This window comes from Bos grunniens, chromosome 16 (genome assembly GCF_055505025.1).
Source record: "Bos grunniens cultivar Pamir isolate PY7600 chromosome 16, Bosgru_T2T1.0, whole genome shotgun sequence".
In the NCBI taxonomy this organism is placed as follows: domain Eukaryota; kingdom Metazoa; phylum Chordata; class Mammalia; order Artiodactyla; family Bovidae; genus Bos; species Bos grunniens.
The window spans coordinates 46,112,129-46,137,525 of record NC_141180.1 but is presented as its reverse complement, the minus strand read 5'-3'; the positions used below and the strand labels follow the sequence as shown (position 1 = coordinate 46,137,525).

Genomic DNA, 25,397 nt, shown 5'->3' with positions numbered 1-25,397 from the left:
GAGAGTCACTCCAGAGATTTCTTTTAGAAAAACAGTCACCACTGGTAGCACATTTCAGAGAAACAGAAGGGGTTGCAAAACTTGCTTGTGTGACATATTCAACCTGCTCAGCAAACTCAGTCTGTCACTTCAGGGGAGAACAACTGTGTTCAAGTCAGCAGATACAGTGGCTGCACTCAAAGCCAGACTGGAATTATGGGGGCGACAAGTGAACACTGGGATTTTTTGACATTTATAGATTTTGAAAGAGATTGAGCCAGGGCCTTCTTTTTCCCAGCTGGATGCATGATCACCTGCCTCAGTTTTCACAAGAGTTTGAGCATTACTCCCCTACCACAAAAGACCCCCAGACTGGGAAGGAGTGTATCCGTGACCCAATTGTGAACAAGCCAGGTGAACAGATGTTGTCCATGCTAGAAGAGGATCACCTGCTTGAGATTGTAAATGATGGTGGCCATAAAAGTATGTTTGAGACAACCTCAAACCTCCATACGTTTTGGATTAAAGTCAAGGAGGAATAGCCTGAGATTGCCACAAAAACACTAAAAAGTTGGCTTCCATTTCCAACATCCTAACTCTGTGAAGCAGGGTTTTCTGCAGTGACAGCAACCAAAACGAGGTTATGGAGTAGACTGGACATAAGCAACATGCTTCAGGTGTCACTGTCTCCCACCACCCCAGGTGGGACCATCTAGTTGCAGGAAAACAAGCTCAAGGCTCCCATTGAATGCACTCTCCCAGAATGTACCCCTTCTGCATTATGGTGAATTGTATAATTATTTCATTATGTATCACAATGTAATAATACTAGAAATAAGGTGCACAATAAATGCAATGTGCTTCAATCATCCTGAAACCATCCCCTCACCCGGTTCCTGGAAAAACTGTCTTCCAAGAAACTGATCCCTGGTGCCAAAAAGGTTGAGGACCATTGGTCTACCTAAACCAGGAATCAAATCACAACCCTCTCCTGATTAAAACCTTCTAAATGTTTCCTATCACCCTTAAAGACTCAAAGTTCCTTAGGTTGGGTCACAAGCCTTTCATGAACTGGCTTCCTTATTTCTCCTCCTTCATCAAGTACCTTCCTGCTCCTTTTTCATTCTTTTTCCAATTTACATTGTGGCAGAAGTAATAATAGCGGTGATCAAACAGCAAAGAGTTGCCCCCACGCTCCATACCTCTGTCCAAGCTACATGAGTCTGCTGGTAAAATACCCAGCTCCATTCTTTATCTGCTTCACTCACAAATCATTTAAACCTAGGTAAGAACACTTTACATGCGCCCCTTCCCTCTCACCCTTTCCAACCACTGTCTCAGCATTAGATGCCCGCAAAACACCTCATGCATGATTTTGTCACTGTACTTACCACAGGGTATGGAATGATTTTGTTACTGACCTATTTTTCCAACTAGGAAAACTATTCATTTCTCAAGAGCAAAAACTATGTCTCTCATTTCTGTAACCCAGCACCTAGTATTATATCAGATTAATATGAGATAATTAATTATATAATTAAATTAATTATATAATTAAATATAATTAATTATATTAATTAATATCAATTAATATGAGAATTCCATAGTCATCTGTATTTAAATAGATTTATAAAAGTACTTTGTGAAATTATATTTAACTCTTAAACAAACTAAAAAAAATAGAAAAAAAGAAGGTGGATCCTCCCTGCCCCCTGGCAAAGTAACAGAGGATATTCTGATGCAAAATGCAGTAAGGTCTACAATTCTTATTTTAGTTCTGTATCAAGAGATAACAAAAGTAATAGAAGTCCAAGTGGAACTAAAGCAATACATGATAAACTGGATTAAGCCAAATCCTACACCTGTTTCATTAGATTCAATGCTATTCATAACAATGAAAATAAACACCAACAGAGTATATAATCTAATAGACACACAACATTCTATAGATGTAACAATACCTGCTTCTGGTGCCTGGAACCACAACTGCACCACTTTCTTCATTTTTTCTCTGCAAAAATGCTGCAAATTTGTTTCTTGTCGTAGGTGGTGTGCTTAAGCTTTTTTTAACAGTAGTTCCATCTAACAGGTCAGGCATAAACAGTTCAGAAGAGTTCAGTGACTTATTACCTTCACAACTATTTTTCTTGATCTTCTTTGTAAAGGAAGTAGAATATTGATCCAACATATCATCTTCTGACAGCTCTTCTAAATAAAAATAAGATTATTTGTAAGTTTTTCTTTCATGACTAGTTAGAGATTTGGTCTCAGTTTCACAGCCTATGTTCTATTGCCCTAAAGATAAAGTCTTTTTTTTTTTTGATTATGCATCAGAAAAGGAAATAAAACAATGATTAAAAAAAAATTCCCTTGGCTGTGTTTTACTGTTTCAAAATTAACTATGATTTAATGTCAATTATTTGTATGAATTTCAGGATACAATCAATTCTGCAAGGCTCTACACTCATTATACTATTTGAATATAAAAAAAAAAGGGCCTAATTTTGCAAAAAAAAAAAAAAAAATTAAGTGAAGTGAAAGCCACTCAGTCATGTCTGACTTTTTGTGACTCCATGGACTATATAGTCCATGGAATTCTCCAGGCCAGAATACTGGAGTGGGTAGCTGTTCCCTTCTCCAGAGGATCTTCCCAACCCAGGGATCAAACTCAGGTCTCCCGCATTGCAGGTGGATTCTTTACCACCTGAGCCATCAGGGAAGCCCAAGAATACTGGAGTGGGTAGCCTATCCCTTCTCCAGCGGATCTTCCAAACCCAGGAATCTAACCAGGATCTCCTGCATTGCAGGCGGATTCCTTACCAGCTGAGCCACCACGGGAAGAAAAAAATTAAACCTATGATTAATCTATGTTTGGTTTAAAAGAATGTTTCATTAAAACCAGGTGCTATACCTAATATATGTATATATACACCATCACTGAGATGGTTTTTGAGGTATATTTGATTGTCTTATAGTGCAAAGTAATTTGTACTCTAGCTCTGATCCTCATTACACAGCTATAGAGTTCTAGAAGATTGTTATGTAGCAATCTAATGGTATAAGAATAAATCATAAGACTAAATAACATAAAAGTGGTAAAGCTGAAATAGGCAAGCACATAGACAAAGCATTAATGTGCTTAAAATTAATCCAACTACTTCTCAGTCTAAATAGCTTCCACTCACATGGGAGTAAGTGCTCATGATTAAGACATGGGTAGAGCAGTGGAGGGTGCCTAAATACTAGAGACAAGGTGACACCTCAAATTCAAAAATGTACAGGTTAAAAAAAATACCTACAGGTCAGCAAACTTGTATAAACCAAAATCTGTTTATTACGCAGGAAACTGTAAGCTCTACAGAAGAGGAAAAAAAAAATATTGTAGGATCCCCAGAAAAGCCTTCACCAAGAAGTTACACTATGCTAACCTCATTTTCTTTTTATGATAATGTTGTTAGACTATCTATTTGGAGAAATTCATAGATTTAGTATATCCTGAATTGATCAAGACACTTCAGTGTCTCATATCATCATAGTGGACAATGCTTAGCAAAAGTTATTATATACTAGTTACAAGAATTTGCAGCGAGTTGAATAGCCAGACAGACTATTGCTGACTATTGGTCTGAAAGGGGGTCTGTCTCTACTACAGGGCTCTAGATTTCCACTAGAACTAATATGTGATTTTAGTAAGGTTCAAAATACAAGATTAATATACAGAAGTCAAGTGTATTTCTATATACTAACAATGAACCAAAAATTGCAGTTAAAAATATCATTTATAATGGCATCAAAAACCTGAAATACAGGGATAAATTTGACAACATATGTGCAAAGACCTGTACACTAAGAACTACAAAGCATTTCTGAAGGCTTAAACTAAAGAAGACTTAAATAAATGGGTCTGAAAACTTGATATCATTAAGATGTCAATTCTCCACGAAATAATCCATGCATGTGTCAAGTTGCTTCAGTTATGTCTGACTCTGTGACCCTATGGACTGTAGCCTGCCAGACGCCTCTGTCCAAGGGATTCTCCAGGCAAGAATACTGAAGCGGATTGCCATGGTCTCCTCCAGCGGATCTTCCCACCCCAGGGATGGAAATTGAGTCCCTTACTAAGTCTCCTGCACTGGCAGGTGGGTTCTTTACCACTAGCACCACCTGGGAAAATAATCTATAGATTCAACTAAATCCCAATCAAAACCTTAGCAGGCTCCTTTTTTTTTTCTTTAAAGAAATTGACAAGTTGATTCAATCTGTATGGAAATGCAAAGAACACAAAATAGTCAAAACAACTTTTCAAAAGAAGAACAAACTTACAGACTCACATTACCTGATTTCAAGACTGACTATAAAGGTACAGTAATCAGGACAGTTTTTCTGGCATAAAGTAGGAGGAGATCAATGGTACAGAATAGAGCCCAGAAAGAGACCTGCACATATATGGTCAACTGACAGTCCACAAATGACCCAAGACAATTCAATGGAAAAAGGATAATCATTTAAACAAATGGTGTTAGAACAACTTAATTGCCATATACAAAAAAAAGTGAACCTTGATCCTTACCTCACACCATATAAAAATTAATTCAAAATGGATCAAAGGCCTAAATGTAAGAACTAAAATTATTAAACTTCTAAAAGAAACAGGAAAAAAAATCTTAACAACCTTAGATTTAACAAAGACTTCTAAAATGTGACCAGTTCTCACTAGTATTTCACAAAAACAAAATACATACCACTTCTTGGTCTTTTTACAATGGATGACTTCCTTGGAAGATTTAACCCTTTAATACTAATCACTTGTTTAATGCCCACAGTACTTGGATTTTCCTTCACCTTTGTAGTATCTGAAACAATATCCAGTTCACGTCTAGGGCAATAATTCCTATGCCAAATGCTATTAATATTAGATGATTTTTGACATGCTTTGTCAGTCCAACTATGACTTCTTGATTGGGCAGGCTAAAGTAGTAAAAAGAAAAAGGTTACTTAAAGAAGAAAAATGGTTAAATCATTTCCCACTGTATCAACATAAATTATAAGCAAATAATTAAATTACTCCTTTGAACTGCTTTTGATGAAATATCCATCCTCTAATAACACTTTCTACTTTGCTAGTCCTATTTGCTGTTGTTGAGTTGCTAAGTCATGTCCGACTCTTTGGCAACCCCATGGACTGCACCCTGACAGGCTCCTCTGTCCATGGGATTTCCCAGGAACAATACTGGAGTGCGTTGCTATTTCCTTCTCCAGGGCATTTGCCTGACCCAGGGTATCGAACCCACGTCTCCTGCATTGCAGGTGAATTCTTGATCATTGAGCAGCCTGGGAAGCCCTTTTGCTAGTCCTATACTTTTCCATTAAATGTGTCTTGTATCCCTAGGTCTGTTTTTCTCCTAATGAGGGTCAAGCAAACTTGTTAGATCATTTTAAGCAATAAAAAAATATATCTTCCTAAGATAAGCGGTGCAAGAAATAAAATTACACTTGAAGAAGTATGACCAGAAAAAAAATACTTTTAAAATGTGAGTAATATTTTAAAATGTGAGTAATAGTTCAATATGCAATATTTAGTTTAATAATCATATAGCAAATAAGCCTCTAATTACTGACATACCCTTTACAAAGGATCTGAAAATCAAAACCATAAAATTATATATTTAATCAACTATCGTATCTTCAGAACTTGGATGAGCTTAAATGGAAACAATCTTATTTACAAAACAATAGCTTCTTTAGTGGACAATATCTATGTATTAAATAGGCAAGTATTAGTGAACAATACCTATGTATTAAACAAAAAGCTACTTTGGTCTACACTGAGTCATGCATAAAACTTTCTCTGAGAAAGAGCTTATTGACAGTAAAGATTGGTAAATAATCATTTTTAATGCTAATACAAATTATTCACAATAAATATATTTTAGATGACAATGATCTGCTAAAAGGGTGCCAATGATACTCTAATAGAGTAGAAGAGGCAAAGGGAAAAATTAACAATGGTATAAAAAATGCTGGTACTAAGGGTGTGAGTTCCACGTGACAAAAGTTCCACTTGAATTTGGAATCTAATCTTTCAGTTAAAGAAAGGATTAAATATAAAAATAAATAAAAACGAATGTGACATTATTCACAATGTATTTTAAGAACGAACAACAATCAACTGAGAAAAAAGGTATAATAAAAAACAGCTTAAGCAGTATAGGTCATGGCATTAGATCTCATTGATGGTTTCATTAAAAAAAGAGAAATAGCAGAGTAGAAAATCTGATTGGGAAGAATACATTTTAGATAAATAATAATAATTAGTTTGATGTACAATTAGTGGTTCTGAAAGAAATGTCCTCATGAAATAAAAGATCTGATAAGGATTTGGTCTCATGAAGGATGGCCATCTTAGTGATCCATAACATTCCCAATGATATCTGAACATTTGCAATACAACCAATTACTTTTGAGTTTCTGAGACAAAGGAGAAACTTGAGAATCATTCTTGATGAAATTATATTAATATCAGTAATTCAAATGTGTAAAGAAGATAGCAGAATAAAGACTTTTCAGTCCCCTTAGTCTAGAAATTTACAATTATAAGGTAAATAAGTCACATAGCTATAATGTACAGCACAGAGAATACAGTCATCCCTTAGTGGCTGCAGGGGACTGGTTATAGGATCCTTTCAGATATCCAAATCCATGATGTTCAACTCCCTTACATAAAATGGAGTAGTACTGTCAGCCCTCCACATCCATGGATTCTGCATCCAAGGATTCAATCTAATTGGATCTGGGTTGGTTGAATCTGCAGATGCCCACGGATGTGGAGGGCTGTACAGTCAATAATATTGTGGAACTTCCCTCATGGTCCGGTAGTTAGGACTCTGTGCTTCCAATGCAGGAGGCATTGGTTCGATCCCTGATCAGAAAACCAAGATCCCTCATGCTGGCATGGCCAAATAATAATAATAAAATTATAATAACTCTGTATGGTGAAAGATGGTAATTAGATTGATCATGATAATTTATTAATGTATATAAATATGGAATCCCTATGTGTACACTTGAAACTAATATGTCAATAATAATTCAATAAGAAAAAAATCACGCCCAAACCAATAAGAAGAAACAAATGTAAACTTCCTCTGCAGAAAAATTAGGAGATATCTGTGATTTCCAAACCATAGTGAAGATAAGAGTATAGACAGAAAAATTTAAAGAACCTAGCCCAAAGAGGGAGGGGTAAGATCGGGGTGGAGATTAAGAGGTTCAAACTATTAGGTGTAAAAAAGCTACAAGGATATACTGTACAATACAGGGAATATAGCCAATATTTTATAACTATAAAGTATAACCCTTAAAAATTCTGAATCACTATGTTGTATACCTGAAACATATATTATAAATCAACTATATCTCAATAAAAAGATAAAAATAAAGAACGTAGCTTAAGAAAGATCAAACTCATGTGTCTGCAGAAAAGAATGATGTTAATTCCACATACAGAAACTTAGAGAAAGACTTGAACCAAGTACCATGGAGGCCGCAAATAGGGGGAGGGCTGAGAAAAGGATTATATGGCTCCTGGGCCGTCATCTTTGATCTGTCCAATATGGTCAATTCATACCCATCTGCCTTCAGAGCAACCAGACCTTCGAAACCCACAAACAGTAACATAAAAACTTCAAAAGGTGAGAAGAGCCATTTGTCTACACAGGGATCAAATGCAAGGTTAAATACTGAATGGTGGCACTAGCCCTACCCCTTCCTAAAGAAAGAAAAGAAAGTTAGTCACTCAGTCGTGTCAAACTTTTTGTGACCCCATGGACTGTACCCACCAGGCTCCTCTGTCCATGGGATTCTCCAGGCAAGAATACTGGAGTGGGTTGCCATTGGGTTGAGATCTTCCCAACCCAGGGATCACACCCCGGTCTCCCACATTGCAGGCACTCTTTACTGACTAAGCCACTAGGGAAATCCACCCCTTCCTGGTCCACCCCAATTTATTTTCCCTAGCTTGCTCTTAAAATGTTTACATAGCTAAGTAGAAATTGGAGGATCCCATTTTTGAAAAAAGAACTGTACAAAGAAAACATGCTGATGTTGAAGAATTCACAAAACAAAGTCAGCTTGTTGCTAACGAGTTCAACCAAGAGTAATAAAACCCAAGACTATAAGCCCCACTCATTTACACAAAGCTTGTTAAGCTTCTCAGTGCCTCTCCCAAATAGGAAGAAACTGACAAGAAGCTAGGTGTTAGAAAAGTCTCCACCATAAAAGAGAAAAGCCAAAACACATAGGAAAAAAAAAAATCCAAAGCTAACAGAAATAATGCAGAGAGAAGAAAATGTACAAGAGAAATGTACAAGAAAATGTACATGTATTTAATATTAAAATTAATATTAAATTTCTGAGAGGAGTGGGAAAGAGGAGAGTATATTCATGAAATGAAACAAGGTCTTAGAAAGGGTTCTTAGATGTGAAAATGACAGCAAAAACTAAATATTCATCAGAATTTTCTGTAATGATAGAAAAGTTCTGTGCTGTCCAACATGGTAGCCACTAAGGACTTGAAAACTGACCAATGCAACTGGAGAACTAAAATTTAATTTAATGTTAATTTAAATAACCACATACTTTGCCAACAAAGGTCCGTCTAGTCAAGGCTATGGTTTTTCCGGTAGTCATGTATAAGAATTGATGCTTTTGAACTGTGGTATTGGAGAAGACTCTTGAGAGTCCCTTGGACTGGAAGATCCAGCCAGTCCATTCTAAAGGAGATCAGTCCTGGGTGTTCATTGGAAGGACTGATGTTGAAGCTGAAACCCCAATACTTTGGCCACCTCATGCGAAGAGTGGACTCATTGGAAAAGACCCTAATGCTGGGAAGGATTCAGGGCAGGAGGAGAAGGGGACGATAGAGGATGAGATGGCTGGATGGCATCACCAACTCGATGGAAATGGGGTTTGGGTAAACTCTGGGAGTTGGTGATGGACAGGGAGGCCTGGCGTGCTGCGATTTATGGGGTCATAAAGAGTCTGACACGACTGAGTGACTGAACTGAACTGTGGTCAGTGGCTAACATACTGGATAGCACAAAGTTGAAAGACAAAATAGAAAAAAAGTCTCCCCCAGAAAGAAAAGAAGACAAAGACGAATAAGATAGAAAAGTTCCAGAATCTAAAGACCAGGAAAAACCAATATCTAACTAATAGAAGTTCCAGAAACAGAACAGAGGAAACAGAAAAGAAGAAACAGCAACCTGAGTATAAGGATTATGTAATTTGAGCTGATGAACATAAAGTTCTTTTTTAGTACCATTATACATTTGTGCTGTCTTAATAAGCTTGGCTTATTTCAGCTGACAGTAATGATTCTTCTCAATGCTCAACTTGTCACCAGTTTCTCTGTGGCCATCTTCTTTAGGCTCATTTCGTTTTCTTTCTCAAGGTGCTCTGATTCATTTAGCTGGTAAACACTGAGACATTCTTAGTCCAGCCAGAATGAACTACTTTGAGTACCTTTAATATGCTATCCTCTTCCATACATGCTATTCCTTTAGCCTCAAACCACTCACCCATTTTGAAAATCCCAACTCATCTTTGTAAATCCAGGACACACTCTAGCTCCTCTATTAGGAGACAGTAGAGGGCTTGGCTTGGAGTCAGAGCTTCCCCATTGATTAAATGTATGACCTGGCAAGTCACCTAATCTCTAATTGTTTCCTCATCTGCAAAGTAGAAATAATGGTACTGCCCTCAGAGGCTTTTTACGGAGTAAATAAGTTACTATGTGTAATGTGCTTAGAATGGCACTTAGAAAACAGGTCAATAAATGTCTCTTATTATTAGTAAAAGGTATTCTCTCTTTCGGTGGAGTTAAGTGCATCCCCTTTGTCTCCATGGAGCCTAGAATACATCTCTATTATGGGACATACCATATTTCTATGTATATAACCACGTGTCTCTCCCTTAGACAATGAGTATGTTACAAGCAAGGATTATGTTCTGTTTTTCTTTATATTCCAGAACATTCCAGAGTATGTTCATTATAATAATTAATGCTTAGTAAAGAACTGAATGGTGAGTAAAGGTAAAGATCTGGACTAGACTAAAAACTATGAGAAAGAAGTAACTATTAACCAGAAAGACAAAAAAGAAGTAGGAGGACTTAGCAATGAAAGAGAAGCCAGGGGTGGGGAGGAGCAAAATAGATGAAGGAGATTAAGAGGTACAAAAGACCAAGTATAAAATAAATAAGTTACAAGGATGTAATGTACAGCAGTGAATATAGTCAATACTTTATAATAACTTTGTATGCAGTATAATCTACAGAAATATCAAATTACTATATTGTAGAATCGAAACTAATACAGTTGACCCTTGAACAATGTGAGGGTTAACCTGAGTATACCTGACAGTCGGCCCTCTGTGTTTATAGTTCTCTATCACCTGCGGAATCAACCAACCATGGATGGTGTGCTGCTGCTGCTACTAAGTCGCTTCAGTCGTGTCCGACTCTGTGCAACCCCGTAGACAGCAGCCCACTAGGCTCCCCCGTCCCTGGGACTCTCCAGGCAAGAATACTGGAGTGGGTTGCCATTTCCTTCTCCAATGCATGAAAGTGGAAAGTGAAAGTCAAGTCGCTCAGTCGTGCCCGACTCTCAGCGACCCCCTGGACTGCAGCCCACCAGGCTCCTCCGTCCATGGGATTTTGTAGTACTGTAGTATTTACTATCGAAAAACATCCATGAATAAGTGGATGTGTACAGTTCAAAGCCATATTATTCAAGGGTCAATCATATAATATTGTAAGTTAACAATACTTCAATTAAAAAAAATTAAATTCCAAATTTTATAGTCTGAGAGAATAATAGAGATCATGTAACTGACATTCATTCATTACAAAAAATGGTAAATAAAATATGGCAATGAATATCACAAAATCCTGCCTTTATGAAGATTACAGTCTATTGGAAAGAATCAGAAAATAAACGGTTGAGACATAATTTATGGTGTTGCTGCTGCTGCTAAGTCGCTTCAGTCGTGTCCGACTCTGTGCGACCCCACAGACGGCAGCCCACCAGGCTCCCCCGTCCCTGGGATTCTCCAGGCAAGAACACTGGAGTAGGTTGCCATTTCCTTCTCCAATGCATGAAAGTGAAAAGTGAAAAGTGATGTCGCTCAGTTGTGTCTGACCCTTAGCGACTCCAGGGACTGCAGCCTACCAGGCTCCTCCGTCCACGGGATTTTCCAGGCAAGAGTATTGGAGTGATGTGCCATTGCCTTCTCCGAATTTATGGTGTAATAAGTGCTAAAAAGAATAAAGGTTATAAAAAGCTGATAAGAAATAGAGTTTGCTTTTTATTGTAGATAGATTTAAGGTTATAAGAAAGTACTTATGTAGACACAGGAGACATTTACAATTATTGTGGCTGGTACACAGATTAGAGACTGTTAAAGATGTGCAAGTTCTCTGCATAAAATGAGATAATTAGAGTCAAGGTGGTGGTGGTTTAGTTGCTAAGTCGTGTCCAATTCTTGTGACCCCATGGACTGTAGCCTGTCAGGCTCCTCTGTCCATAGCATTCTCCAGGCAAGAATACTGGAGTGGGCTGCTATTTCCTTCTCCAATTAGAGTCGTAAGAACTTATTAAGGAATAAATTTGAACATAAGAGAGAACAGAATCTGGAAATATGAACAGAAAAGAGAGAACGATGGGAGCATACATCACAAGAGACATACTATTGGGAAAAAGTAGAAGAAAACAGGAAAGGACTGAATGACATACAGCAGAGGTACTCGGTAAGTACTGCTAAACTGTGATTGAGAGAAAAAAAAGTTTTTACTCCTGAGAGGTATTTCTAGATTTGAGTCTTCAACAATGCCAAATGCTAGAGGTAGGATTGGGTGAGATGAGAAAAAGGCACTAAGCACTTGGTATATTCAAAAAAAATGTTCAAGTATAAAGGTCTTATATTATGTGGTCACTTTTTAAGAAAATTAACCAATATACCCATTGGTTCTAAGAGACATATTTTCTCTAGAATTGAGTTGTTTTCAATCAACACTCTGTACGGTGCTTGCATGTAGAAATGTTTAAAAGATGTTTACTAAGTGAAGATTTGCCTTTAGTATTAGTTCCTAAGCAATAACAAAACATGCTTTTAGAAAGAAGTCTTTAATATGTTACCATGGCAGTGTCTGGATTGTAGTCATCAATCTGCTCGAGAGTATTTATATCTTTATTCCCAAGTGCTATTTGAAGAGCTATAGAATCATCAACATACCTAGGTTGGTAAGATTAAGGAAAAACAATTTTACTAACAACCAAACAAACAATACTGTATTAAGACAGCAAAGTGTGGTCTATTGTCAGAGAAAACCTTCAGGTTTATGACTTCAAAGGACCCTACTTCCTTTCCACATTTGGCTTCACTGAAACCACATGATAGTTTACTAGTCACAGCAGGAGTTGGCGATTTTCTGAAGCAAAGCCCCACGGCATCAGTTATTCCCTGTCAAGGGAGATGGAGAGGAAAGCCCTGCCCAGGTGACTCACAGCTCCACATCACCCTGTATGTACGTGGCCAGTGGCTCTGTGGACAGCATCCTCAACTGGTGTACTCACATGACCAAAGCGTTCTTCCTGATTAACTGAGCTTGCTTACCATGAGTGCTTCTCTTCAGTGCCACCTCTGGAGTATGTACTTTAAGTGACTGACTGTACATGTTTCTGTCAAATCAACCTAAGTAATCAGCAAGTTATAATGGATGAGCTTCAGGTTTATAAACAAATAGTTACTCTAAATTTTTAACTCACATGATAATTAAATTTAACAAAATAAAGATTCCACTATATAAAAAAAAAGAAAGCCAAAAACAATTTGCCAGCTTTTGACTGAATGTCTAGCTAAAAATACCACCACAAAGATATGGAAGGAGTGCAAAGTTCTACCATTCTGGTTCAGAAAGGATACTGCCCAGCATAGCTTAGTATTTTGGGATCAACATCATCTTCATAGGCATTCAGAGGGATGAGTTTCCTTTTGATGGGATCAAAAACTAGCTGATAGAGGAAGGTATTGTTGGCCCGAATAAATCCTTTGATGTAATCTTCTGGTACTGTTATGTTCATCTTGAGATAATGTCCAATTTTCCTGACGACCTAATAATGAGTATAAATATATTTATGAGTTATTTAATACCTGAAGATAAAGAATAGGGGAAGTATTATTCCCAAGATCCATCACTTTACATTAGAGAAGGATGAGGAGGGATAGAAAAATCAATTGCTTTTTTTGGGGGGGTGGGTGGAATAATTGCTTCACAATGTTGTGTTAGTTTCTGCTGTACAATGAAGTGAATCAGCCACATGTATACATATCTCCTCCTTCTTGGACCTTTCTCCCATTCACCCCGTCTAGGCCATCATACAGCTACATTAAAAACCTCAACCGGTAAACACATCATGACTTAAAATTCAAAGATATGTTCTTCGCCTTCAAAGTCTCTTTCATCCAGAAAGCAAAAACAAAACACACAATTACCTGAGAATTAAAAAAAAAAAAAAAAAAACCCACAAATATTTGTAGATCATATTTCAAAAAAGAAGTCAACATTTTAACTTCTATTAGAGTCATGGATGATTAAAGCTGGAAGAGATGAAGAAGAGAAGACCCAGAGACCTGAAGTGATCCTGAAGTCACAGGCTAGTACATGTTGCTCTATTTCAAAATCTGCTACTATCTCCCAACCTTGAGATCTGTCTACTTCAGTACACCACCCTTGGCCCTGAGGACTCACATTTTATAATCTTGGAAATTCTGCTCTGCAAACTCTAAGGGCTTAAGAGAAATACCCAAGGTACAGTGAGGGTAGGAATAATCTACTTCATTTTTTAAGGAAAAGACATCAGAGAATCTATACAGCAGTGATGTAATGAGGTCTCAGAGTTTCTTTAGAAAATACATGACACTTCCTTAAATTGTATGAAGAAGTAGGAATCTGGCTATATTTTATTAAGCCATGTTAAAGAGATTTACATAAATGTGCAATTCCTCTCATAACTTTCATTTTTTTAGAAGACTACTTCTCATAAAAATACGATATCAATGTTAAAATGCAATGCATTAATTATTGTTAATTTTAAGTGAATTAATAAACATTAAAATTCTTCTCTTTCAATTTCTGACTCAGTAAATTTCAATAGCTATAACCCATATAAACAAAAATAATTGTCACAAAGAGTTTTTAAGAGTGTAAAGGGATCCTTTTGAGACCAAAAACTTTGAGAACCGTTACTACAGAGTAATAGGACAGAAACAAAAAAAAAATCGTGCATTTTAACATTAATTCAACCCTAGAATATCTTATCCTGAAGTTTCTTTATATTAGTCTTCATTTTCAAAAAACTACTACTAATCTTCTGTCAACTGCTAAAAACAGGATTCATCTGCTGCTGAAAGCAAAGCTGTAGTGTTTTAATCATTTCTCCTTTCAATGACACAATATTGGTTATGGATATAATAGAATATTTAAGATCCACATTCTGATTGATTCATCTATTACTTAAGAATTGCTTAGAAACTGAACACAAGAGTTGGTAAATCACTCTTACCTTTAAAATATCTGGATTGTTGGCTAGTCTTAGTAGTTTGCAGGCCTTGGCTAATCCAATTCCACGCAGTGATGAAAGATAGTCACAGCCTGAAAGAATGCACATGTAACGGAACTTCTCTTCTGTGAACACATCCCCAAGCTGTTTGCACATTCCCAGACGAGCCTGATCAACTTCTAGTCCATTTCCAAACTGGTCCATTTTTAAAATAACCTTCAAGAGGAAGGGAAACTGTGAACACCTGTAAGAGTCATTTTTATTTTTCATCATCTAATCCACTGCAGCATTTCTAAGAAATCTTTCCTGTTCTTTATCATACGTGAGCAGACAGATACGTAGGCCAGGTAATTATTGTGAAATTTGCAAATAAGTTAAATTGAAACACAGGCCATGGCTGGACAAAGTCATATGCCAGCACTCGATCGTTTAGCCTCTGGTGTAAAGAAGGCTCTTTCTGCACCTACTCCCTACCTGCACTACCGGGTTATCATGTCAAACAGCAATTCTTACAAAAAGCATCTTCTCCTTACCCTCCACTTTTACATATTAAAGTAACCCTTTGCTTAGTCTTAAAGTAATACATGTTACTTGTAGAAAATTTGGAAAACAGAAATTCAGGAAGAAAACAGAAATTGCCCCAAATGTCTTATCTATCACTATTACCCAGCATCAACCTTTTCACAGATCCTTCTAGTCATTTATGAAATAGATAATATAAAATAGATATTAACAAAAATGAGATCAACGTATAGTTTTGTATCTTAATATCATAATAAAAATTTCCATTAAAGTTTTATACATAATTTTAAAAAACTGCAAAGCATCTCATTAGTAGATAAGTTAGCTTATTCATCTAATCTAATTGAGAACTATAAAGCATATAAGTAATCGTTTTTAAAAAATAAGGCTACATACCACTACAGAATTTAGAGAAAACAACAAAATCCTCTAACTTTAAGGGCTTAATCTGAAAAATCATTCAGATTATACAAATGTCAAGCAGCAAAACCTTTCTTCCCATTTTAAATAAAATTATTATTAACATCACAAGTAGATATTAGTTGCAGGTATTATATAAGATAAAAACTTCAGCACCTTTATTTATGTTAGGTACCTTTTTACAGCCAAAAGCAAGGAGATCAGAGTCCTCCGTAATCACAGCTTGTACAATGCCAGCCTTGTTAAGATAGGCCAGCTGCGCATCCGCTTCATATGGGGCCACAAGACAATCTACTCCCTGAGACCGAGCAGCCTGTGAGAAAGGATGAGTCAGTCTCAAGAACAGCATCTGGAAAGCACTGAACAACTTCCTGTATCAAACCAATTTATCACCAGCCTCAACATGTATTGAATACATGCTAGTATTATTTCCTTTGAAGTACAGGTTTCTACTTTTAGTCCTAAATATTGAACTATTAGTTCAGTTTAGTCACTCAGTCGTGTCCGACTCTTTGCGACCCCATGAATCGCAGCACGCCAGGCCTCCCTGTCCATCACCAACTCCCAGAGTTTACCCAAACTCACGTCCATCGAGTTGGTGATGCCATCCAGCCATCTCATCCTCTATCGTCCCCTTCTCCTTCTGCCCCCAATCCCTCCTAGCTTCAGAGTATTTTCCAATGAGTCAACTCTTCGCATGAGGTGGCCAAAGTACTAGAGTTTCAGCGTTAGCATCATTCCTTCCAAAGAACACCCAGGACTGATCTCCTTTAGAATGGACTGGTTGGATCTCCTTGCAGTCCAAGGGACTCTCAAGAGTCTTCTCCAACACCACAGTTCAAAAGCATCAATTCTTTGGCGCTCAGCCTTCTTCACAGTCCAACTCTCACATCCATACATGACCACAGGGAAAACCATAGCCTTGACTAGACGGACCTTTGTTGGCAAAGTAATGTCTCTGCTTTTCAATATGCTATCCAAGTTGGTCATAATTTTCCTTCCAAGGAGTAAGCGTCTTTTCATTTCATGGCTGCAGTCACCATCTGCAGTGATTTTGGAGCCCCACAAAAATAAACTATGACACTGTTTCTCCATCTATTTGCCATGAAGTGATGGGACCAGATGCCATGATCTTCGTTTTCTGAATATTGAGCTTTAAGCCAACTTTTTCACTCTCCACTTTCACTTTCATCAAGAGGCTTTTGAGTTCCTCTTCACTTTCTACCATAAGGGTGGTGTCATCTGCATATCTGAGGTTATTGATATTTCTCCCGGCAATCTTGATTCCAGCTTGTGCTTTTTCCAGCCCAGCGTTTCTCATGATGTACTCTGCATATAAGTTAAATAAGCAGGGTGACAATATACAGCCTTGACATACTCCTTTTCCTATTTGGAACCAGTCTGTTGTTCCATGGCCAGTTCTAACTGTTCCTTCCTGACCTGCATATAGGTTTCTCAAGAGGCAGGTCAGGTGGTCTGGTATTCCCATCTCTTTCAGAATTTTCTACAGTTTATTGTGATCCACACAGTCAAAGGCTTTGGCATAGTCAATAAAGCAGAAATAGATGTTTTTCTGGAACTCTCTTGCTTTTTCCATGATCCAGCAGATGTTGGTAATTTGATCTCTGGTTCCTCTGCCTTTTCTACAAGCAGCTTGAACATCTGGAAGTTCACGGTTCACATATTGCTGAAGCCTGGCTTGGAGAACTTTGAGCATTACTTTACTAGCATGTGAGGTGAGTGCAATTGTGCGGTAGTTTGGGCATTCTTTGGCATTGCCTTTCTTTGGGATTGGAATGAAAACTGACCTTTTCCAGTCCTGTGGCCACTGCTGAGTTTTCCAAATTTGATGGCATATTGAGCTATATGTAGTCCTATATATTGAATCATACAGCTGCTAATAAATCTTTTTTAAAAATCAATGTATGAATTAGGGAAAAAGAAATATTGCTATACATTTGGCAGGGGTGGGGGGATACAAGCTGCAAACTCAATTTTTCAAATTATAGAAATCTACCATCTTAAGAATGATTGTGCTCTAAAGAACACAAGTCACTTGTTTCCCCACAATCTCTTACCGCAGAACACAAGCCTGACACTGAACTGATGAAACTAACAGACTCTACAACTATCTATCTTCCCATTTATTTATCAAATAGTTTGAACACAGACCTGAAAAGGGATTGTATGGGCTGTGACTGTGGGTGTGCTGACACTAAGATTTATGGTAATAGGTAATAAGGAAAGAAGCTTCTAAGAAGCAGGTCAAGTGGAACTGATCTGCTGCAAATCTCCTGAGCTGGCCAGTTGACTTCAAGAGATCTCTGACAGACACTCAAGAGTAAGTGTTGAAGATTATGAGAGTGGGGTGGGATTGAACCTCTAGGAATTTATTCCTTCTGTCTCTGCAGAAAACATTTATCTATGTAAGTGACTCATCTAGAAAGTGAGAGCTGAGCTGTTTGTTCCTCAGGATTTCTTCTTTGGAAATTGCTGGACTCCTCTCTTCTACCTAGATATTCTTCTCTTCTTCCTCTGACAACCAGCTTTCCTAAAGGTTAGACCCAGAATAATCCTCCTCCCTTCACCTCCTTGCTCTCCCATTAACCTAAATGAACCGTGTAATCTGTTACTTCAGCTTCTTATTTAGCTCACTTTAATTACGTTGTGGGCCATAGTATGTGTGATATTAATAGACCGTATGAAACATTCTCTGGCTTCTGAGACCTTCCCTTCACGAAGAAGCTGCTTTCCCTTAAGGAGATTGGCTTGTCGTCTTCTGCAAGATTGAAAAAAAAAAAAAAAGTGAGAAGAGGACTCAAAATGTTACAATATTATACCCTTGAATTGTATTCAAGAATTTTTTCTGGAATAAAAAATGCTTGACTCATATGAACGTGCACACCTGTTCCTTGACTATGCTAACCCAGATCTTTTGGGCTTGTAGACAAAAAGAACACGGATTTACAGTGCCCATATGCACAAGCTAATCATCAGACTTTCTCACAGCACTGCTACATGTCAAAAGAAAGTGAAGTAATGAAGACACGTTAAGAAAATGTAAGTCACGGCTTTTATACCATTAAAACTAACTTTCCATTATAAAGGTACAATTTACCAACCCCACTTAGTGAGGTTTACTTCTATTTGGGGCTGACTCACACTAGCTTTAACAACTACGCCCAGTGGTGTCTCCTGTACAGCATAATGACTCCTAAAAACCAACAGAGGATAAAAACAAGAATCGATGAAAGTAGTAGAACAGACGCTTCACTAAAATGCTTCACTAAAATTCTTAAAAGAAAATACAGAAATCCTTTTTAAAGTCTACTGTAAAAATACTGGATTCTGTTGAGTTAAATATGAGATACAATTTCAATTAAAACTACTAAAAGAATAAAAATAGAGTACATCACTTTTCAACTAGAAATAAGGGACAACAATAAGAGTGGAAAAAACAATCAACCCAGAAATCAAACAAGGTAGGAGGTATATATTAGTAATTAAGATCAAGGTAAAAAGAATAAAACTACAGTTTTAAAAATGACAAAGACTGACGGAATCAATTAAAAAAAATTACAGTGATGTATTCTTTATAAAAGACAAACTTAAAACCAATGACATAGTAAAAGTCAACAGAAAAAGAAATTAGAAACATACAAAAGAAAATTGTTATGGCTATATTAACATCAGACATAATAGACTTTAGAACAAAAAAGCACAGAAATTTAAAAAGTCAGTGCATATTGTTCTTATATGCCAAAAAAATAACAAATTCTAAACCTGAATGCTACCGATAAAATAGCTTCAAAACAAACAAAGCAGGAAAAAAAATGGACAGAACTACAAGGGAACTGACAATTCCACTATTATAGTGAAATTTTAACATACTTTTCTTAGTAATTGATAGATTAAGTAAAGTGAAAGTTGCTCAGTTGTGTCTGAATCTTTGTGCCTCCACTACAGCCAGTCAGGCTCCTCTGTTTATGGAATTCTCCAGGCCAGAATACTGGAGTGGGTAGCTATTCCCTTCTCCAGGGGATCTTCCCAACCCAGGGATTGACCCCAGGTCTCCTGCATTGCAGGCGGATTCTTTACTGTCTGAGTCACCAGGGAAGCCCAAGAATACCGGAGTGGGTAGTCTATCCCTTTTCCAGGGGATCTTCCTGACCCAGGAATCGTACTGGGGTCTCCTGCTTTGCAGGTAGATTGTTTACCAGCTGAGCTACCAGGGAAGCTCATTAAGTAGGATTAAGTAGACACACATTTAAAAAAACATTCAAAAAATCAATAAGGATATGGAAGATTTGAATACTACAACCAATAAGCTTGATTTACTGGACAGACATAAAACTATCCACTCAGTAACTGAGGAATACTTTCCTTTCCAGCATACATGGAACATTTAAGGAAATCCATTTAGGTACGAGTTTAAAACAAGCCTTGACAAACTAAAACAAAAGAGAAATTAGTATCATAGAGACCACAATGTCAAACCTTAAATAATTACATTAAGGTATCACTTACTCTCTTCTAGACTTTTCCACTTCCTTTTTAGAAGGTAAAGTACATCCATCAAATACCAGGATAGGCTTGATTCCATGAGATAGTAACATATTTACCAATTTCATACAAAATCCTACATACCTATGAAAATGAAGAAAAATAATTAAGAAATATAAACTCTAATTTAGACTTGGATTCAAATCCTGCCTTGGATCCTAATGGGCTACCGGCTATATGTTTTCTTCAGGTGTAGATTTAAGACTTTTACATTCCTGAAGTTCTCACATTGCATTATTCTAAATCTAATCTTTTTACCTCTCCACCCTCCCACCCGTTTTCTTTTGCTTTGAGAAATTTCAAATCTATTGAAAAGTTAAAAGAACAGTAGAATACCTGATTTCTCCAACAACACCATTATTATACCCAAGAAATCTAATAGTAATATAATATTATCTAATATACAGTCTATATTAAAATTTATCCAATTGTCTCAGTAAGGTTATAACCAGTGGTGACCTAATAAACGTGCAACAACCAGTTCTGGGGAAAGGGGTGCCTGATTTGTAGCGTTTGTCAATTGCCTTGACATGCGTATTCTACAATGGTGGATAAACTACTAACATAGGCTCATTAAATGCTGAACTGGGAGAAGATGGTGTATAGGAAGCTCATGTAAGTTGACTGTAGCACAGCTCTGCTACAGTTTTCCCCCAGTGCAGGATGCAAACAAGAATCATGTATTGCATTTAGATTTTTATTCTGGCAAGACAATTAAAATTACTATGTGTAGAGTCATTCCAGGGTCACAAGGATGGTTCAACACATGTATATCAAACAAGGTGATACATCACATCAACAAAAGAAAAGACAAAAACCACATGATCATCTCAATAGACACAGAAAAAATATCTGACAAAATTCAACATCCATTCATGATAAAAACCCTTATGAAAGTGGGTATAGAGGGAACATATCTCAACATAATAAAAAGTTATTTATGACAAACCCACAGTGAATATAATACTCAACAGTGAAAGCTCAAAGCCTTCCCACTAAAATCTGAAACAAAACAAGGATATCCTCTCTCACCACTTCTCTTCAACATAATACTGGAAGTCTTATCCACAGCAATCAGATAAGAAAAAGAAATAAAATGTATTTAAATTGGTAGTGAAGACATGATACTATGAATAGAAAACCCTGAAGTCTCCATACATAAACCAGGGGAACTGATAAACGAACTTAGCAAGGTAGCAGGATACAAGATTAACATACAAAATCAGTTGTGTTCTTATATATTAACAATGAAATGGCAGAAAGGGAATGAAAACAAACAATCCCTTTTGAAACACTTAGGAATAAATCTCACCAAAGAGGTGAAAGACATATGCTGAGAAGTATAAAACATTAAAAGGAAACTGAAGATGACTCAAAGAATGGAAAGATATCCCATGCTCTTTTAATTGGAAGAATTAATATTGTTAAAATGGCATATGACCCAAAGCAACCTATGGATTTAATGCAATATCTATGAAAATACCAATGACATTTCCCCCAAAACTAGAGTAAATAATCCTAAAACTTAAATGTAACCATAAAAGACCTAGAATTGCCAAAGCAATCTTGAGAAAAAAAAAAACCAAAGCAAGAGGCTCCTGCTTAACTTCCCGGACTTCACACAATACTGCAAAGCTATAGTAATCAAAACAACACAGTATCAGCACACAAACAGGCACAGAGATGAGTGGAATAAAATACACAGCGCAAGAATAAACTCACACACCTCTGGACAGCTGATCGTCAACAAAGGAGGCGATCTAGACTACAGGCTTGTGGTTGCCAGAGGCCGGACCTGTGGAGTTCATCTGGTAATAAAAGATATCCCCTGCACTCTGGATAGCTCTTCCAGTTACTCAAAAATATTAGAACCCTTAACAAATACCAATAAATAGGAGATAAAGGTCTCCTCCTAGGGAAGAGAATTAAAAGAAACACTGAAGGCAGCACTGAAAAACTTGCAGTTTTGAACTATTACTGCTACTGCTCAAATTCAGTTCAGTTCACTCAGTCATGTCCGACTCTTTGTGACCCCATGGACTGCAGCACGCCAGGCTTCCCTGTTCATCACCAGCTCCCTGAGCTTACTCAAACTCATGCCCATTGAGTCGGTGATGCCATCCAACAATCTCATCCTCTGTCGTCCCATTCAAATTCAGTGGTAGAAAACAAATCACTTTCCAAAAATGATTACAACAGTTGAGAGTGGCTGAAATGCCCAGACTCTCCACTTTCGGGCAAATTAACTTGATAGGCCTGAAAGCCCCAAACACACAGCTACTTTTCAATAATGATTTCTCTATTGCTGTCCATCCCCACCCCCTCCTCCATTTTCTGTAAACAAAAAGGATCATTAATGTCCTTTGTGCTTAAGTACATCGGACTAAGATCTGTGAGCCTTTACTCTAGGAGATAAAGCATGCATTGCAGAAAAGAAAATACATAATAGTGTCCAAATCCCTGTGGAAAATCTCTGTCTAAAAACTATGCTTGCTTGTTTTTCTAGTGTTTCTATTTAAAAAATAAAGAAGGCATTTGTCCTGCCTCAAATGAAGGCACAGAGTTATGACTGGATATCAGGATGGCCACAATTTTTGGCCCCAAGTGAAGTAAAAGGGAATGAGAACACCATGTCCCTTAGAAACAACTGCCTTGTTTGGCTAACAGGGCTTAGCAAATGTGTTGCCTATGAATTGTGAAATCACCATGGATTTGTAGAATATTGTTAAAAAGTTTTACCTTAGATAATAGAAAAAAGAAGAGAGTCTTTGGCCTTTGTCCATTAGTGTCCTAATACTCTGTCTTATTAGAAAGAATGGAAACTAGACCTACATCAAAGAGGGAAATGTTCCTTGGCAATATTCTAAAGCATATATTCTCACTTCTTAATAAACCCTGCACTGAATAAAAATGACTCCTTTCTGAAAAAAGGTCATTGTAAGTCTCATTCTTAACTGGCAAAGAATTAATATAAGATCCAAACTTACTTATCAGTAGGTTCACCTTTGGCTAGCTTTTCTGCACAAGCAACAGCTCCTTTGTGAAGCCAGCAATATGTATCCACAGCTACCACCTGCCCTTTATACTTCCTTATGTGGATAGGTTCAGAAGCTTCTTTGATAAATTGCAGCAATCCGTGTATCCCCATAGTGCCAAGTTAACTATATGATATAAAAAGAGAAAGGGAAAACAGCAAAATTTAAAGCAAAATATATTTACTGCAGTTTTGGAAAAATAAAGAAAAGAGCTTGGAAATTGATATAGCAACTGTTATTGTTCAGATATTTGAGAATCACTGCTCTTTAATATTTTAAGTGGGCCCCTCTCTGTCAAACAACCTCCATAGTCTAGTATCCTAATCTAATGCCACTTGATAGTTCCTTAGTGTTTATTCTTTCTAAAGTGCTTTCCCATTTGGAATCATGTTTACTCTAAGCCCTTAACACTGAACAAAGCAGGTAGAAGGTACTAAAAAAGTATGAGTCTGTCTTCTCTCCAAAAAGGCATTGCTTTATAACATCTATAAAACTGTATATGCTATGATATCACCTGCATCTGCACAGGCATTATATGAAATAACATGCAAAATACTTCATAAGACATTTCAACTGAAAAATAAAACAAACAATTCTAGAACTAAAGGTGTACTTTTTTAGGACTGAAATTTACCACCATCAGAATGCTTTATTCCAAGAAACCAACATTCTGTTAATAAGCAGTGGTGGTGCCCAGGGGCAACTCCATCAGACTCTCTGAAAACTATCCCCAAATAAGGAGAAACTGCACCTACTGTCCAATTAGTTTCGAGAAAAATGTTTTAGCTTTCCACCATCTTCCATCCAAGTTGCAGCCCCAAGCCTCCTTTCTATACAGAAACCTGTAGCTGCCAATCCTTTCCCTAGCAATTACTGTCCCCTCCTCCAAACCCCGTGACAAAAACTGAGCAGTTGCTTAGCATTTCCTAAAATAAATCTCTCACAAGAGGTATTAAGTCTGGGAGGAAAAGAAGAATGTACAAGATCAAAAGACAGACTCACGCTGATGATACCCTGTATCAAAGTTCTGATAGTCTAGTACAGCAGTCTTCAAATTTCAGTTCTTCCTACAGTCTAAATTCCACTCCTAGGGACTATGATTCATTAGTCCTCGAGTGAGGTGGGAATTCTGCATTTTAAACAAGGCAGGTCATTTGGATGCAGGAGGTCCTCACACCACAATTTATGAAAAACAATTAGTCTCCGACCTCTCAGAGGTTCCTAAAAAGAGTTTTCTTCTTCTGAGGAAAATTGACATAGTGTATGCTGGTGCTTAGTCGCCAAGCCGTGTCCAACTCTTTTGCGACCCCATGGACCGTAGGCTGCCAGACTCCTCTGTCCATGGGACCTCCAGGCAAGAATACTGGAGTGGGTTGCCATTTCCTCCTGCAGGGGATCTTCCCCACCCAGTGATCGAACTCTCATCTCTTGTCTCCTGCACAGGCGGGTTCTTTACCACTAGCGCCACCTGGGAATCCCCAAGGCGGATTCTTTACCACTGAGCTACCAGGGAAGCCCGACACAATACATATATTTCGTGAAACTTACAACTTTCTCCTAAATGTTTCCTCTTTAGCACGATGAAACAATGGAGGAGATCGGGGGTTTTAGGCACAAAGCGTCCTCAGGGGACCGCCCGCGGCACCCGGCAGTACTGACAGCACAACGTCATCGCTCCAGCCTCTCTCACGGACTGGAAGGGGGGCCCACACGCCCTTTCCAGAAGACACTTCCTTTGGCCTGCACAACATGAAGAATATACTTGTCAAGCATTTGGAAGGTGGGAGCTTGCAGGTAAGCCTGCCCTGGTAGCTTCCTCAGGAAAACGAAAGGACCCTCCTTCAGTCAGCCAAACCGCAGCCCTGGTCTGGCTGAGCGCCCTCCCCTGGCCCATATACCCCCGCACCGTCTCCCAGGGCCGCTGCAGGGTCTAGTAACTTGCCAGATGCTCCTCTTCTGCCCCTAAGACCCGGGATATCCAAGGGCAGGGGCGGGGACCAGCCCGGATCTACCGCGTGTTCTGCACAGCTGGCTCCGCTTGCTTCCCGGGGAGGTCCCTCTTCTCCCGTCCGTCCGATGGCAGCCAGGTGCGGACTCAGAAGCCCAAGGCCACGGCCCGCACTCACCTGTGCCGCAGCGCGCCAGCCAGCTGCGCCAAAAGCTAGAAGCGGGGACGCAGCGCAGCACGGAGGGCCGGACTTTTCAATTTGCGCGGGATGGCCCGAGACTCCGCCCAGAAGTGACGTCACCTCCTCTGCGA

At 38.0% G+C, this 25,397-nt stretch overlaps 1 protein-coding gene across 5 annotated transcripts in view; it reads right to left on the bottom strand.

Moving 5' to 3' along the window:
- Positions 1 to 25,397, bottom strand: part of EXO1 (exonuclease 1) — a 43,952-nt gene extending 18,555 nt beyond the window's left edge. Inside the window, exons 1-11 of one of the 5 annotated variants that reach the window (XM_086342679.1) lie at positions 25,264 to 25,397; positions 24,686 to 24,877; positions 23,090 to 23,263; positions 20,067 to 20,186; positions 18,195 to 18,318; positions 15,715 to 15,852; positions 14,601 to 14,813; positions 12,961 to 13,148; positions 12,174 to 12,270; positions 4,722 to 4,947; positions 1,941 to 2,187 (exon numbers count right to left, since the gene is read on the bottom strand). In XM_086342679.1, coding sequence (XP_086198805.1) covers positions 1,941 to 2,187; positions 4,722 to 4,947; positions 12,174 to 12,270; positions 12,961 to 13,148; positions 14,601 to 14,813; positions 15,715 to 15,852; positions 18,195 to 18,318; positions 20,067 to 20,186; positions 23,090 to 23,250 — 1,514 coding nt within the window. In that variant the 5' untranslated portion in view covers positions 23,251 to 23,263; positions 24,686 to 24,877; positions 25,264 to 25,397. Of the gene's footprint in view, positions 1 to 1,940; positions 2,188 to 4,721; positions 4,948 to 12,173; positions 12,271 to 12,960; positions 13,149 to 14,600; positions 14,814 to 15,714; positions 15,853 to 18,194; positions 18,319 to 20,066; positions 20,187 to 23,089; positions 23,264 to 24,685; positions 24,878 to 25,079 lie in introns of all 5 variants that reach the window. The other 4 variants (XM_086342682.1, XM_086342678.1, XM_086342681.1 and 1 more) reach the window with 4 other exon arrangements.